General features: G+C 35.7%; 1 protein-coding gene and 1 long non-coding RNA gene across 4 annotated transcripts; both read right to left on the bottom strand.

Annotated features, from left to right (window-relative positions):
• Positions 1-1,322: 1,322 nt before the first annotated feature.
• On the bottom strand, positions 1,323-13,378 carry LOC7458913 (serine carboxypeptidase-like 45). Of its 3 annotated transcripts, none has more exons than XM_052447910.1 (10): positions 12,221-13,378; positions 3,395-3,499; positions 3,225-3,320; positions 3,030-3,122; positions 2,858-2,928; positions 2,413-2,757; positions 2,200-2,324; positions 1,991-2,083; positions 1,793-1,910; positions 1,323-1,690 (listed from the first exon to the last, which is right to left on the bottom strand). In XM_052447910.1, the coding sequence occupies exons 1-10, from the start codon at positions 12,462-12,464 to the stop codon at positions 1,550-1,552; spliced, it is 1,431 nt and encodes a 476-aa protein (XP_052303870.1). In that variant the 5' UTR covers positions 12,465-13,378; the 3' UTR covers positions 1,323-1,549. The 3 variants fall into 3 exon arrangements, with proteins under 3 accessions (XP_052303870.1, XP_006373742.2, XP_024442829.1); XM_006373680.3 differs by lacking the exon at positions 12,221-13,378 and adding an exon at positions 3,602-4,007; XM_024587061.2 differs by lacking the exons at positions 1,323-1,690; positions 1,793-1,910; positions 1,991-2,083; ... (4 more) ...; positions 3,225-3,320; positions 3,395-3,499 and adding exons at positions 9,941-10,308; positions 10,411-10,528; positions 10,609-10,701; ... (4 more) ...; positions 11,845-11,940; positions 12,015-12,119 and having other exon boundaries at positions 12,221-13,333.
• LOC112324436 (uncharacterized) lies at positions 5,934-8,479 on the bottom strand. The gene is made up of 7 exons (XR_008057595.1): positions 8,187-8,479; positions 7,795-8,039; positions 7,386-7,684; positions 7,147-7,271; positions 6,928-7,051; positions 6,723-6,835; positions 5,934-6,618 (listed from the first exon to the last, which is right to left on the bottom strand). It is a non-coding gene; the product is annotated as an uncharacterized LOC112324436 (long non-coding RNA).
• Positions 13,379-14,757: the final 1,379 nt, after the last annotated feature.

Here is a 14,757-nt window from a genome sequence, read left to right as displayed (position 1 = left end):
AAGACAGGTCTAGGCCTAAAAAGAGGTTTGATTATGCCAAACTAAAATGATATCTCAAAATGATCATAATTTTTAATTTAACTGTTAGATTACACTTGAATTTTTACAAGAATTCTAGAGACTGTTTAAATATTAAAAATATTGCCCAAGCCCCTAGATTTTGACCCTTTTTTTTATTTTTCTTTGTTATTTCCAGATTTCCTCTTTTTTCAGATTTTATAATTTTTTCCTTTGTAATTTTATATTTTTGTTTTTGTTTTTTAGTTAAAGTAGAGTTTATAGTCTATTTAAGGATTTGTAAATACTTCAGTATTATTATTTTAAGAGAATACACCAGCAAATTTGGGATTATGCAGCTTGTTTCGCTAACAAAAAATTATGTGTTATTAGTTTGTTTCTGTATTTAAACCTTCCGCTTGCATCAGAAGTGGGGAAAAGATTTAAAATGGACAGAGTTAACAATTATGAGGAACCTTTATTCCAACTAAAATCATTTCTGACCAGAAGCCCTCCACCACCGGGTCTGAAGGAGCCATTTTCAGAGAAAGCTTCTAATCTAAAAGAAGAACAGCCAGGCCCTACAAAAGCAACAGAAGAATTAACACAACAGTGATTAAACCATTCAACAAAAATGAATATCTTATGAATTATCCTACTTGAGTGAGAATAAAATCTAAGTACCCCGATTTAGCCAGAGAACAACAGGCTTTGATGCTGGGTCACATTCTGCTTCAGTCAAGTAATAGAAAAGTGCTCCCTGTTGCTTTTCGTCGACAGTTACATCTCCTGCATACTGCTGGAATCCAGCTTGTGGCTGCCCTGGCAAGCTCAGGATTTTATCATCAATTGAGGATGCGGCTACTGCTCTTGATATTTGGATAATAGTTACACACAGTACAGCAACAATTATCCATGATTCAGGACGCATGGTGTTTAAAGAAGCAAATCTTTTTTTCACATCAAAGTTAATCTAAAATATGCGTACTTTATTTTATAGAATTCCTTGTGCAAATAATTGATTGATTGTATCATCGGATAGTCTTAACTTTTACTTGGAAGATCCATACAGCTGGAATTATAACAAGATTTATTGCCTCAATTTTGTTTTATTAGAAAACTCTGAAAGGATAGTTAGTCCGCACTTGTGGCAAACCTTCCATTGACCCACAGAATACAAGCATCAAGACGAAATGCATTCTGAATATTAAAATACGAGATCCCTTTCAAATGACAAGAATGCAATCTCTGGAGCAGTTTAGAAGTGATATTGTTTAGGTCAGAATCTATGAACAATTTAAAATGTATGGGGTCTAGAAGAAAAATGACCATGGGAGACAATCATTGTTCCCTTGAATGTTCGAACACTTCATTAATGGCTCAAGCTTACAAAAACTTATTCAACTTGTATAAACTTAATCAATCTTCAAATGGAAGAATGCAAAATGAAAATTTCATCAGGTACACATTATTTCGATTGTCAAACAATCTTTCCTTGGTGCTTTTTTTATTGATATGATGATGCATCACTTAAAATAACAGGTCCATAAAATTAAACAAGAGGTTTCCCAGATAGAAACGCTTCAAACAATGCCAGTGATCTTCCGGGTGATGAAAATGGTGCCATGTGAGAGCCTCCCCTAATGGTGGAAAATGTCAGGATGTCACCATAGACTTGTGTCCATCCTCCAACCTGAGAACAAAAATTTAAGAGCACGAGATCAGGAACCAAAACAATGTTTACTTCTTAATGATTTGTAACTTGGTTTATCTTAAGCTGCAGCAACAGGCTAACCTGTTTATCCTCAAACCAAGGGGTATAGGGCACAGTTGCATTCAATCCCAGCTTTTTTGCCAAGCCTTCCACCAAAGTCCTACTCCCCGTAAATGGGATAACCGAATCCTGATCTCCACTGTATTTAAATTTGTGTTATTACCAATGACAGTCTCTTGTGCTAGTTGGTAAGAAGAGATTTAAAGCTGGTTCGTGTACCTGTATACTAGGACCCGGACGCCTGAATTGACCAATGAGCCCACGACATCAATTGTAGGTATCTCTAGGTTTCGAAGATCATAGTTTACAACACTAAAATGGAGTAATAAATCAACAAGTTATTCTCATCGTGTACAGAAAAACACATAATGGTAAAACACAATAATTAAATGCTCCAAGTCAAAGTGTTGGAATCAATCACTAATTACCCACTGCAGAAAGTCCATTTCGGAGTTCCGACAAGCTTGGCATGAAAAGATTCTTGCACGTCTTTCCTGTTCAAATATACAAAAGTTTCTTCTTGTACACAAGGATCAATGCTCTCTTGAGCTTTCTGCATAAGGGGAAGAGAAATCCAATTATAAGTCCAAAGAAAAAAATGTAATGTCTTGAGATGAATTGTTATCTCTTAAAGAACTTACCTGCTGACTGAGAGCCTCCTGCAAAGATTCAGCGGATGAGAAAAGTCGGAATCTTGGTGTTAATGGGTTATTTTGAACTCCCAATAGCGATGCACCAAATGACAGACAAACATTCGCAGTGACATCATATGGGTCAATAGCGTTCGGAATTTCTGCATTAAGTTGATCACTCACTTTCGAACAAGAAGCCGAAAGGGAGTTTCCTATACGCTCTCTCAAGAGCTGTGAAGTGTTACAAACTGCACTGAGAAGTTCATAAGTAGGGTTTGATATCAATCCATGAGACCAATAGAAGTCGCCTTCCGAGTTCAAATCTGTACTGAACTCCAATAGAGGGTTTCCTAGCTGAAATGCCAAAAATCAGATAGCTCAGAGAATATCATTTAAAATATGTGGGAAGAAAAGGTAATACTATCAGAATGCATGTTTCTGTGTTGCTACTCACTGCTATGCCCTTCAAATTGAATTTTAGTCCTGACTTCACTATGAGGTCTGCAAGCTGTGGAACATAGTGTCCTGTCAAGAAACAGAGTTCAAGATCACTGATCACTTAGACCAACAGGCACAAATGTTTTACTTGTTTCTGCAATGTACTGCTTTCATTGAATTAAATTCACCTGCGTAGCTCTCTCCTGTGATAAACAAATCCCTATTCTTGTACTCGGGAAATTTCAGAAACCAATTCTGAAGGAATACAAAATTGTCTTGCACTGAAGAGAAAGCAGTGAAAAAGGTAAGTAACTAGATTAAAGGTTTGGTTATGATGTCAGAAATATAGGCGACGAAGTAGCTAGATTAAGAATTGTGGTAACCTGTGATGGTGTCGTTCACCAAGTCATAGAAAGATTGATTGGCAGCATAAGAGAAACCGACTCCTGCTGGTGATTCTAGGTAGAGCATATTTGCTTCTGCAGAGTAGAGGAAAGCTAACTTTTAGCAGTTCTTTTTACTACAAAAACAGAAGAAAGCCATATGTGACAACCTTTGTTCCAGCTATAATGATTTCTAACAAGACTCCCTCCACCACTCGGTCTGAAGGGGCCATGCTCAGAGAAAGCTCCTGCTCCAACAGAGGAACAGCCAGGCCCTGCAAAAGGAACATAAAAATACAACAGCGTTTAAACAATATTATAAATAAAACAACAGAAAATGATGACCAGAAAAATACTAGATGAAAGAAAATGAGTACCCCCATTTAGCCAGAGCACAAGAGGTTTTGAAGCTGGGTCTGTTTCTGCTTCGACAAAGTAATAGAAAAGAGCTCTGTCTTGATTTTCGTCTACGGTTACATATCCTGCATATTGCTGGAAACTGACTCTTGGTTGCCCTGGCAAACTCAGGAGTTTATCATCTGCAGAGGAGTTTACAGCTCTGCATATCTGAAAGAAGGTTGCACATAATACTGCCATAGCTATCCATTGATGAGCCCCCATGCTGTCGACAGAGAGAGATAGAGAGATACAATGCTTCAAATCAATCCTCAGATGTGTTGTTTATATAGCAGTTTACTGTTAGGACGACTTTGCAAGTTCATTTCTATACTGTTAGGACAACTTTGCAACTTCATTTCTATTTCTAGCGTGGTAACCATCGAAACATTGTCCAAGTTTCGAGGGAAAAGTCACTCTTACACAAAGTCCAATATATGACAACGTAAACATAACAAGAAAAAACGAGAGAATTAATCTAGAAAAGGATACATATTATTTTTATTAAAACTATCAAAACAAAAGCGTTTCATTTTTATCTTGTTTTTTTCCTTCGATGCTAACCCAATTGTACTTGGATTACGACTCCACAGTTCCACCGTATCATTAAAAATCTCTAACTGGATTAATCAAGTTTTTTCAATTAATATTTTATTTAGTTGAATTAGGATCCAGTTTGAATTAATATTAGTTCTTGAATTTTCTAGATTAACACGCCCTACTTCAAGTTTAACAATTATGGCTACAGTACCGGGAGGAATCCACGAAAACCGAGTCACGGATTCTGTTATCATTTTGTTTAATTATTCAAACAATAGCTTCTCAGTTGCTTCATTTGCCATTTTTTTTTTAATTCTATGAAGGTTGACCTTTTTCAAGCTTTAACGATGCTTTTTTTTTTTTTTTACAGGCTGAGGTCTCTTTTGGAGATGTGATTCAACCCTTGTTTTCAAAGAAATCAGCCGCAGAAAAAGCATGGGGATGCAGTCCAACCCGCGTTCCTAGTAGCCATGCCCATGCTGAGGGAAGTTGTGCTATGAAATGATAATATAGCTTTATTTATTTTTAAACACGGTCTTGTCTTGCGCAGATCTTGTTTCAAGCATAGTTTTTAAAAATAGTTTAACTTGGAGAGTTTATATGAAAATTCCAAGACTATGAGTCTAATTCAGATTAAGTTTTTAGCTGAAATAGATAATATATTAAATTCGTATCCAATTGATGGAACCCACGATTAGCTCAGATCTTGTTTCGAGCATTGTGTTTTTAAAAATGGTTTAACTTGGAGAGTTTATATGAAAATTCCAATATTATAAGTTTAATTCAGAACAAGTTTTTAGTTGACTAGATACTATATTGACTTGGTAAATATAATATATATATTTAGCACATTTCACTAAATTTTTTTTCTTTCATTAATTAACCGAGAGCTTTTTTTTTTTCTTTCGAGCTACCTCTCTTTCTTTTATAAAATTTCTCTTCAAGTCTTAAGCTATTAATTAATTAAGTAAATAACCTCTTATGCTTTATGCTTTAGGTAAGTTTTCTTCATCTTTTCTATTTGTTTCATTGTTTAATTTTAGTTTTATTCATTTACAATAGTTATTGAAAATGTTAGGATTTATAATAATTTAAGAGTTTGTTGAATTAATGTGTATGAGTAATATTATATGTATGTAGATATGAATTGAAATGAGTTTTAATGAATTGATAAGTATTTTACTATGAATTTCATATTGAAAATGGATGGCGATAAACTTACTAGTGATTAAAAATAAAGTATAGGACAACTCAAAAAATTAAGGACACAATAGAAAAATAAAAAAAATATTTAACATTTATGTTTAACCCACATGTATAAAACAATAAGTCAACAATAACAACATCAATTTGTTATGACAATCCTTTTAAGTTATGGTTTTAGCTACTCTCTATCATATGTCAGCATAAAATTGTTGTCAAGAACTTCACTAGTTCTTGAAAGATTTAGAAAACACAAGCATTGAACCCATCCTAAACTAAAAATAGATTAATGACAGTTTGATTGTATATATTAAGAAAAATATCTTTGATGAGATTGATAATAAAGTTATTATGAAGCGGTTTTAAAATATAAAACTCGAAAAAAACAATTATAACACAAGTTTTTTTATTTTGAAAGTATTTTTAAATTAATTTTGTTTGATATGAGTTAGTACATATATTTCAAATTGATTTCTTAATATAATGCATGTCTTCATAATACATAATATCAAATATTTGTTAATAATTTACCTTCTTATTTAAAAAATTCTGGCTCCAGCTCTTAGTCTTAGATTTTTGTTTATAATTTTTTGTTCAACTGATCTTGCCTCCATATAAGTTCCAAAGAAGGAAGAAGATTTGCGCTAAAGAATGTGACGTGGGGATAACATAAAAGTCTGTGACTGTTCCAGGAAAGCTCAATGCAAAGGCACTGTAGACACTCTTTATTCCTCCCACCAGGCATTGAACGTGGCATTGCTGATCAAAGCATGAATCCATAGATGCAATTTAGTTCTACAAACAAATTATCAATGTATAATTCTATAACTTCTCTGGCAGCGGATTCCCAGCTAGAAATGCTGCAGATAAGGCCAGGGATCTCTTGGGAGATGTCAATGGTGTCAAGTGTCCAGCTCCTCTGATAGTTGCAAATGTTAGGATGTCATCATAAACTTGTGTCCATCCACCAACCTGAGAAGAAAAACTGAACCAATAACTTGTTAGTTGCAACAGGTCTGGCTGGCCTTCTTTTGTCGCGTTCATGAAAATTTCATTGCTGGCTTTATTAAACCTGGAATCACTAGAGATGATTTGTCTAAATAATCTTGCTTTGACAGTTCATAAATTGCATTAATCTTTTCTGCACAGAAACGCTGCAAATAAGGCTAAGGATCTCTTGGGAGAAGTCAATGGTGCTAAATATGATGGTTGCAAATGTAAGGATGTCACCATAAACTTGTGTCCATCCACCAACCTGGGATGAAAAATGGATCAAATTGAACAGAAATGAAGGATCAAGTTTTATTGCAGACGAAATTTACTGCAGTTACATTAAGTTACAGCAACAGCTAGACTAACCTGCTTATCCTCAAACCAGTAAGGCACAGTTGCATTCAATCCTAGCTCTTTTTGCCAACCCATCAACCAAAGTTCTACTCCCAGTAAAGGGAACAGCTGGATCTTGATCTCCACTGTAGAGGGAATTTCAACTTATATAATGGATAGACTGAATTGTAGTCACATTTGCTATTGTAAATGAGAGATAAAAATCTTGTTGAGTTACCTGTAGACTAGGACCCGGATGCCTGAACTGACCAGTGAGCCTACAATATTAATTGTAGGTATCTCTAAGTTCAGCATTTCATAATTCACCACGCTTCAAGAAGTAAATGACTTATTGAAACACCCTATTGTCATTTACACCAAAAAAAGAAGAACAGTAAGGTGGAACCTGCAAGATCAAGAAAGCTATCCTGCTTCAAAGCAGAGAGAATTATATTACCTGCTGCAACCTGATCATCTGGTGACTCCTACAAGCTTAGCATGAATAGCTTCTTGCATATGTTTCCTGTTCAAATATTCAGATGGCTTTCGTTGCACACAAACATCTATATTCTCAGCATCTTTCTGCATACACAGAGAATTAAGAAAAAAATAGCCCCACTTTAAAGTTAAAAGCAAAGGTAAAACAGCTTTCACCGATAGGGTGACACAGGGAGAGCTTATAGTCTTATCGAGTACCTCTTGTACTGATTTTGTGGATGATGAAACTTGAAACCTTGGTCTAAAAGGGTAACTGGGAATATCCAGCTGTGATTCACTAGATGATATGAAAAAGTCGCCGATGACATTGTAATTATCAACTGCATTAGGAATTTCTACTGAAAGTTTCTTATTCACACCCACACAAGCAGCAAGTTTAGAGCCTCTTATGCTGAATTGAGGAGATCATAAGTAGCATCTGATATCAACCCATGAGCCCAATAGTAGTTGTCCTCTGAGTTAAAATCCGTATTGAACTCCAATAAAGCATTTCCTACCTGAAAACATATCAAAAGTGAAATATTAGCACTCCATGAAATATGATTTGAGAATATGAAAGGAAAAAAGCTGATAATATCAAGATTCCGTGTTTCTATTCTGTACTCACAGCGATGGCCTTCAGATTGAATTTTAGTCCTGTTATTATAGGATTAAAGTTAGGGAGCTTGATGATCACTCACTTTAACCAACAGATACAAATTCATAGTTGTTTCTTCCTGAAAAATTGCATGTTTTCAATCTTTACAGAACTCAAGGTGTCTGCATAGCTCTCTCCAGTGATGTAGAAATGTCTATCCTTGTATTAAGGGAATTTGACAAACCATTTCTGCAAGAATATGAAACTGTCTTGTGCTGAAGAGAAGAAAGGCTTAATATATATATAAACAGAAAGAATAACGATAAGGCTGATAAATTGATAAAAACCATGGATTTTATCAAAAGACTAGGTAAGATGTTAACATATTAAGCAACCAAGTAGTTGCAGCAAGAAACTTGTACCTGTGATAGTGTCATTCACTAGGGCATAGAAAGATTGCTTGGCAGAATAAGAGAAACCAATCCCTGCTGGCGATTCCAGGTACAGCATGTTTGCTTCTGCAGCACAAAAGAAAGGAATGTTCAAACTCTTTGCAGGCCATAATTTGTAGAGAACATATCCATCCGGCTTATAAACCATCACTTGGCTGCCAAGGGTTAGGCCTTTTGCAGTCAACAGAACTTCTGGCGGAAGATTTTTTCAGGCAACCACTAGAGGTTCCCACACCCAATGTTGAATCAGATTCAGATGGAGAAAGAAGTTGATGTGGTCGAGCTTGCGATAATAAATGATTTTAAGCAGTGACGTCTGCCACAGTTATATGAGAATATGCCGTAGACAAATTGCACGGATAGCCTAGCAGATATATTTATAGACCAGTGAGACAGATTTAGGTCTAAAAAAAGATCTAGTCGCGCCAGACAAGAGTAATGTTTCAAAATAGTTATAATTTTTAATCTGATCGTTGGATCGCGCTTAAATTTTTACAAGAGTTTTTGAAGGCTATTTAGATATTGAAAATCTTTCCCAAGCCCCTTGATTTTGACAGTTTTTGTATTTTTCCTTGTTATTTTCAGATTTCTTGCTTCTTTTAGATTTCCTATTTCTTTCCTTTGTAATTTCATATTTTTGTTTTGATTTTCTAGTTAAGGTATGGTTTTTGATCTATTTAAGGCTCTATAAACCTCCTAAAAAGAAGACTTCAGTATTATATTCTTAAGAGAATAAACTAGCAAATTTAAGCACATATATAACCCATTTCGCTCATAAAAAATTATGTGTTATTAGTTTATTACTGTATTTAAGCCTTCCACTTGCATCAGAAGTGGGGAAAAGATTTAAAATGGACAGAGTTAACAATTATGAGGAACCTTTATTCCAACTAAAATCATTTCTGACCAGAAGCCCTCCACCACCGGGTCTGAAGGAGCCATTTTCAGAGAAAGCTTCTAATCTAAAAGAAGAACAGCCAGGCCCTACAAAAGCAACAGAAGAATTAACACAACAGTGATTAAACCATTCAACAAAAATGAATATCTTCTGAATTATCCTACTTGAGTGAGAATAAAATCTTAGTACCCCCATTTAGCCAGAGAACAACAGGCTTTGATGTTGGGTCACATTCTGCTTCAGTCAAGTAATAGAAAAGTGCTCCCTGTTGCTTCGTCGACAGTTACATCTCCTGCATACTGCTGGAAACCAGCTTGTGGCTGCCCTGGCAAGCTCAGGATTTTATCATCAATTGAGGATGCGGCTACTGCTCTTGATATTTGGATAATAGTTACACACAGTACAGCAACAATTATCCATGATTGAGGACGCATGGTGTTTAAAGAAGCAAATCTTTTTTTTACATCAAGTTAATCTAAAATATGTGTACTTTTTTTTAAAGAATTCCTTGTGCAAATAATTGATTGATTGTATCGTCGCATAGTCTTAACTTTTACTTGGAAGAGCCATACAGCTGGAATTATAAGAAGATTTATTGCCTCAATTTTGTTTTATTAGAAAACTCTGAAAGGATAGTTAGTCCGCACTTGTGGCAAACCTTCCAATGACCCACAGAATACAAGCATCCAGACGAAATCAATCTGAATATTAAAATACGAGATCCCTTTCAAATGACAAGAATGCAATCTCTGGAGCAGTTTAGAAGTGATATTGTTTAGGTCAGAATCTATGAACAGTTTAAAATGTATGGAGTCTAGAAGAAAAATGACCATGGGAGACAATCATTGTTCCCTTGAATGTTCGAACACTTCATTAATGGCTCAAGCTTACAAAAACTTATTCAACTTGTATAAACTTAATCAATCTTCAAATGGAAGAATGAAAAATGAAAATTTCATCAGGTACACATTATTTCGATTGTCAAACAATCTTTCCTTGGTGCTATTTTTATTGATATGATGATGCATCACTTAAAATAAAAGGTCCATAAATTTAGACAAGAGGTTTCCCAGATAGAAACGCTGCAAACAATGCCAGTGATCTTCCGGGTGATGAAAATGGTGCCATGTGAGAGCCTCCTCTAATGGTGGAAAATGTCAGGATGTTACCATAGACTTGTGTCCATCCTCCAACCTGAGAACAAAAATTTAAGAGCACGAGATCAGGAACCAAAACAATGTTTACTTCTTAATGATTTGTAACTTGGTTTATCTTAAGCTGCAGCAACAGGCTAACCTGTTTATCCTCAAACCAAGGGGTATAGGGCACAGTTGCATTCAATCCCAGCTTTTTTGCCAAGCCTTCTACCAAAGTCCTACTCCCCGTAAATGGGATAACCGAATCCTGATCTCCACTGTATTTAAATTTGTGTTATCACCAATGACAGTCTCTTGTGCTAGTTGGTAAGAAGAGATTTAAAGCTGCTTCATGTACCTGTATACTAGGACCCGGACGCCTGAATTGACCAATGAGCCCACGACATCAATTGTAGGTATCTCTAGGTTTCGAAGATCATAGTTTACAACACTAAAATGGAGTAATAAATCAAAACAAGTTATTCTCATCGTGTACAGAAAAACACATAATGGTAAAACACAATAATTAAATGCTCCAAGTCAAAGTGTTGGAATCAATCACTAATTACCCACTGCAGAAAGTCCATTTCGGAGTTCCGACAAGCTTGGCATGAAAAGATTCTTGCACGTCTTTCCTGTTCAAATATACAAAAGTTTCTTCTTGTACACACGGATCAATGTTCTCTTGAGCTTTCTGCATAAGGGGAAGAAAAATCCAATAATAAGTCCAAAGAAAAAAATGTAATGTCTTGAGATGAATTGTTATCTCTTAAAGAACTTACCTGCTGACTGAGAGCCTCCTGCAATGATTCAGCGGATGAGAAAAGTCGGAATCTTGGTGTTAATGGGTTATTTTGAACTCCCAATAGCGATGCACCAAATGACAGACAAACATTCGCAGTGACATCATATTTATCAATAGCGTCCGGAATTTCTGCATTAAGTTGATCATTCACTTTCGAACAAGAAGCCGAAAGGGAGTTTCCTATACGCTCTCTCCAGAGTTGTGAAGTGTTACAAACTGCACTGAGAAGTTCATAAGTAGGGTTTGATATCAATCCATGAGACCAATAGAAGTCGCCTTCCGAGTTAAAATCTGTACTGAACTCCAATAGAGGGTTTCCTAGCTGAAATGCCAAAAATCAGATAGCTCAGAGAATATCTTTTAAAATATGTGGGAAGAAAAGGTAATACTATCAGAATGCATGTTTCTGTGTTGCTACTCACTGCTATGCCCTTCAAATTGAATTTTAGTCCTGACTTCACTATGAGGTCTGCAAGCTGTGGAACATAGTGTCCTGTCAAGAAACAGAGTTCAAGATCACTGATCACTTAGACCAACAGGCACAAATGTTTTACTTGTTTCTGCAATGTACTTCTTTCATTGAATTAAATTCACCTGCGTAGCTCTCTCCTGTGATAAACAAATCCCTATTCTTGTACTCGGGAAATTTCAGAAACCAATTCTGAAGGAATACAAAATTGTCTTGCACTGAAGAGAAAGCAGTGAAAAAGGTAAGTAACTAGATTAAAGGTTATGTTATGATGTCAGAAATATAGGCGACGAAGTAGCTAGATTAAGAATTGTGGTAACCTGTGATGGTGTCGTTCACCAAGTCATAGAAAGATTGGTTGGCAGAATAAGAGAAACCAACTCCTGCTGGTGATTCTAGGTAGAGCATATTTGCTTCTGCAGAGTAGAGGAAAGATAACTTTTAGCATTTCTTTTTACTACAAAAACAGAAGAAAGCCATATGTGACAACCTTTGTTCCAGCTATAATCATTTCTAACAAGACTCCCTCCACCACTCGGTCTGAAGGGGCCATGCTCAGAGAAAGCTCCTGCTCCAACAGAGGAACAGCCAGGCCCTGCAAAAGGAACATAAAAATACAACAGCGTTTAAACAATATTATAAATAAAACACAGAAAATGATGACCAGACAAATACTAGATGAAAGAAAATTAGTACCCCCATTTAGCCAGAGCACAAGAGGTTTTGAAGCTGGGTCTGTTTCTGCTTCGACAAAGTAATAGAAAAGAGCTCTGTCTTGATTTTCGTCTACGGTTACATATCCTGCATATTGCTGGAAACTGACTCTTGGTTGCCCTGGCAAACTCAGGAGTTTATCATCTGCAGAGGAGTCTACAGCTCTGCATATCTGAAAGAAAGTTGCACATAATACTGCCATAGCTATCCATTGATGAGCCCCCATGCTGTCACAGAGAGAGATAGCGAGCTACAATGCTTGAAATCAAGCCTCAATTGTGTTATTTATATAGCAGTTTACAGTTAAGACAACTTTGCAACTTCATTTCTATTTCTAGCGTGGTAACCATCGAAACATTGTCTACGTTTCGAGGGAAAAGTCACTCTTACACAAAGTCAAATATATGACAACGTAAACATAACAAGAAAAAACGGCCAGGTGAATCAACTTATGCATTTCATAAGCTTGCCAAGAGACAAAATGCCATCCTCGGAAAAAACGTTTTGGGGGAGAGAGAGGTGAAGACCCCAGTATTCATGCGACAGTGTATACTTGATTAGCCATGAAATCATCAAAGGAAACAACGGTAAATCAAAGCTTGATCTTGATCTTGATGTCTGACTTTCTTATTAACGAAGCAACAAATTGAGGGATTCCCTTAGATTCTATATATCCCTTCTGAGTGAGTTCAATAGAGAAGTCACTCAAACTGAAAGTAGGGGGATGTAGCTCGTTGATCTCACTCATCTCTTTCATCTGAGCATCATTGAGAAGAAGCCTTCCCCATTTACCTTCTTCTTCGTGTATATCTGTTGGTTGTTCTAGCTGACATGCTTGCATCAGGTAAGGAAAAAGGAGAATATAGGCGTTTGAAAAATATCATCTATCAGTCGCAAGAATAATCTTCATTGCAGATGGAATGTTCAAAATCCAAGAGGTTCCTTAAAAGGATATAACTTACCAGGGGTTCCTAGCAGTCTTTAGAACGATATAATTCTGATAATATGTGTGGACTAGAGGCACCAGTACTTTTCACTTTTGCTGCTAGGGCCATTAACCTTCCCAGGTATATTGCAAATGGTTCATTTGTTAATTAAGGCATACTAGTCAAGTAAACCCTCAAACAATTATTATTAAATTAAAAAAAGAGGAAGAAAAACTAATCCTCACCAGTGTTTCACTGTACACTGAGAGGAGAATCAGTGTGGATATGCACAGTGATTCATCTCTCTTTAGTTCCTTTAATGTTTTACACTTTGATCCCTCATTTTCTTTGCCTTCTAATTTGATCCTTAAAAATTGATTTGATTTGATTTGCAAATGGTCTAGATAGCATGTATATGAAGATCTCGAGGCATCGAGAAAATATTCAAAAAGAAGAATTGCAGTTGAGGGTGAATGAGGAAGAGGTTATCTTTGAAGTTTTAGAGCCATCAAGCATCCTATACTGGTGACTCGGTGAGAGTTGTTTTAGCATCCCTGCAATTGATTACTTGGTTCATCGAAGGGTTTAAATCAACAAAAGGAGCCGTTGGATGAGTTTTGTAATGAAGCTTATCAAAATGCAAAAATCTACAAGGAAAGAACCAAGAAGTGGCACGATCAAAAAGTTTTGTTGTTCAATTCACGACTTCACTTGTTTCCAGGAAAACTAAAATCACGATGGTCATGTCCTTTCACTGTTGCTAAAGTTTTTCCACATGGAACAATGAAAGTCACTCAAGATGAGAAAGGGATATTCACAATGAATGGTCAATGTTTGAAGCACTATGTGAGTGGAGAACTTGTCGGCAAGAGAGTGACATCCTCCTTGATCCAAATTAAATGAAAGAAATAATCATTCTATTGACTATAACTAAGCGCTATTGGAGGCAACCCAACATAAAAAAAAAAAAAAAAAAGATGAAAAAGATGAAAAAAAAACACAAACCCTTAACTTAACCCTTTTTCTTTTAGTTGTGTGTGCGGGTTAAAAAACAATTGAGCAAGATACAAGTTTATTTCAACGCAATCATACGTTCATGGTGACTAGCTTGCTAAAAAGGGAAGTGTTCATACCTTCTTCTTTTTTCATTTCACATCGAGGACAATTCAAATTTAAGTTTGGGGGAGTGGATATCCAGTTATGTTTAATGCTAGTGTCGGCTATGTTTATTCAATTTTTTTTATGAGAGATACGAAAAGTGAACTTGCATTTGTATGGGTGTGACATGTATTTAGGATTAACTTTACACTCTTAGGCTCTTTATTATGCTAAGCATTTCATTTTTTATTTGGAATAGACAATATCTTATAAAGCAAGATTAAGAATACTTGTTTTTTTTTGGAAATTATAAATACACCTTTTCTTGCAAAGTTAAGTTATGTGAATATGCATAAAAGATGAGTAATGTTTTTTTTTTTGTCATTATCCTTTGATCTAGTATTAAACAAGGTTTAAGAAAATAAAGTGATAATGTTTAGATAATTAGATAAATACATAAGAAGTTCTATCTACTTCAATATTTTGAGGTGTTTA

This window comes from Populus trichocarpa, chromosome 16, assembly GCF_000002775.5.
Source record: "Populus trichocarpa isolate Nisqually-1 chromosome 16, P.trichocarpa_v4.1, whole genome shotgun sequence".
In the NCBI taxonomy this organism is placed as follows: Eukaryota; Viridiplantae; Streptophyta; class Magnoliopsida; order Malpighiales; family Salicaceae; genus Populus; species Populus trichocarpa.
The sequence above is the reverse complement of the archived record's forward strand: the minus strand, read 5'-3'. Positions and strand labels throughout refer to the sequence as shown.